Consider the following 1,450-nt stretch of genomic DNA (forward strand, 5'->3'; position numbering starts at 1 on the left):
ATGATCAAGAGTGATAGAGAGATAGAGAGAGATCGAGAAAGAGAGAGATTGAGAGAGAGATTGAGAGAGAGATAGAGAGGGAGAGAGATTGAGAGAGAGAAATATAGAGACAGAGAGAGATCGAGAGAGATCAAGAGATTGGGAGCTCGAGAGAGATCAACAGATTGAGAGAGAGAGATCGAGAGAGAGAGATTGAAAGAGAGAGACAGATCGAGAAAGAGAGAGAGAGATCGAGAGAGAGAGAGATTGAGAGAGAGAGATATCAAGAGAGAGTGATCGAAAGAAATAGAGAGAGATCGAGAGAGATCGAGAGATCGAGAGAGAGAGAGATTGGGAGATAGAGAGAGAGATTGAGAGAGATTTATAGAGAGAAAGATCAAGAGAACAAGAGATCGAGAGAAATATTTAGAGAGAGATTGAGTGAGAGATTGAGTAAGAGATAGATAGAGATATCGAGAGAGAGAACGAGAGAGAGAGACCAAAAGAGATTGAGAGAGAGATCGAGAGAGATTGAGCGAGAGATAGAGAGAGAGATTGAGAGAGAGATCGAGAGAGATCGAGAGAACAAGAGAGATAAAGAGAGAGAGAGAGATTGAGAGAGAGAGATCGAGAGAGATCGAGAGAACGAGAGAGAGATAAAGAGAGAGACAGAGAGAGAGATCAAGAGAGAGAGAGATCGAGAGAGACCGAGAGAGTGATACAGAGAGAGAGATCGAGAGAGAGATATCGAGAGAGAGAGAAAGGTCGATGGAGAGATAGAGAGAGTGAGATCGAGAGAGATCAAGAGATTGAGAGAGATGTATAAAGAGAGAGATCAATCGAGGGAGAGAGATCAATYGAGGGAGAGAGATCAAGAGAGATTGTGAGAGATCGAGAGAGAAAGATCGAGAGAGAGATCGAGAGAGAGAGATCGATAGAGAGAGATCGAGAGATAGAGAGAGATAGAGATAGAGAGAGATTGAGAGAGATGGAGACTGATCAATGGAGAGAGAGACCGATCGAGAGAGAGAGAGAGAGATCGAGAGAGAGATCGAGAAAGAGAGAGAGAGATTGAGAGAGAGATCGAGAGGGAGAGAGATTGAGAGAGAGACATTGAGAGAGAGAAATATAGAGACAGAGAGAGATAGAGAGAGATCAAGAGATTGAGAGATCGAGAGAGATCAACAGATTGAGAGAGAGAGATCGAGAGAGAGAGATTGAAAGAGAGAGACAGATCGAGAAAGAGAGAGAGAGAGCTGGAGAGAGAGAGATATCGAGAGAGAGTGATCGAAAGAGATCGAGAGAGATCGAGAGAGATCGAGAGATAGAGAGAGAGACCGAAAAATCTAGAGATAGAGATAGAGAGAGAGAGATCGACAGAGATCGAGAAACATTGTGAGATCGAGAGAGAGAGATTGAGAGATAGAGAGAGAGATTGAGAGAGATATATATAGAGAGAGATCAAGAGATC

General features: G+C 43.3%; 1 protein-coding gene across 1 annotated transcript in view; it reads left to right on the top strand.

The window, feature by feature from the left end:
- LOC106536082 (RNA-binding protein 25-like) overlaps nt 1-1,450 on the top strand; it is a 7,620-nt gene continuing 6,170 nt past the window's right edge. Inside the window, 1 exon segment of the mRNA XM_014033254.1 lies at nt 1-10. Within this exon segment, the coding sequence (XP_013888708.1) occupies nt 1-10 (10 nt within the window).

The sequence above is a fragment of the Austrofundulus limnaeus genome, unplaced genomic scaffold (assembly GCF_001266775.1).
Source record: "Austrofundulus limnaeus strain Quisiro unplaced genomic scaffold, Austrofundulus_limnaeus-1.0 Scaffold1676, whole genome shotgun sequence".
In the NCBI taxonomy this organism is placed as follows: Eukaryota; Metazoa; Chordata; class Actinopteri; order Cyprinodontiformes; family Rivulidae; genus Austrofundulus; species Austrofundulus limnaeus.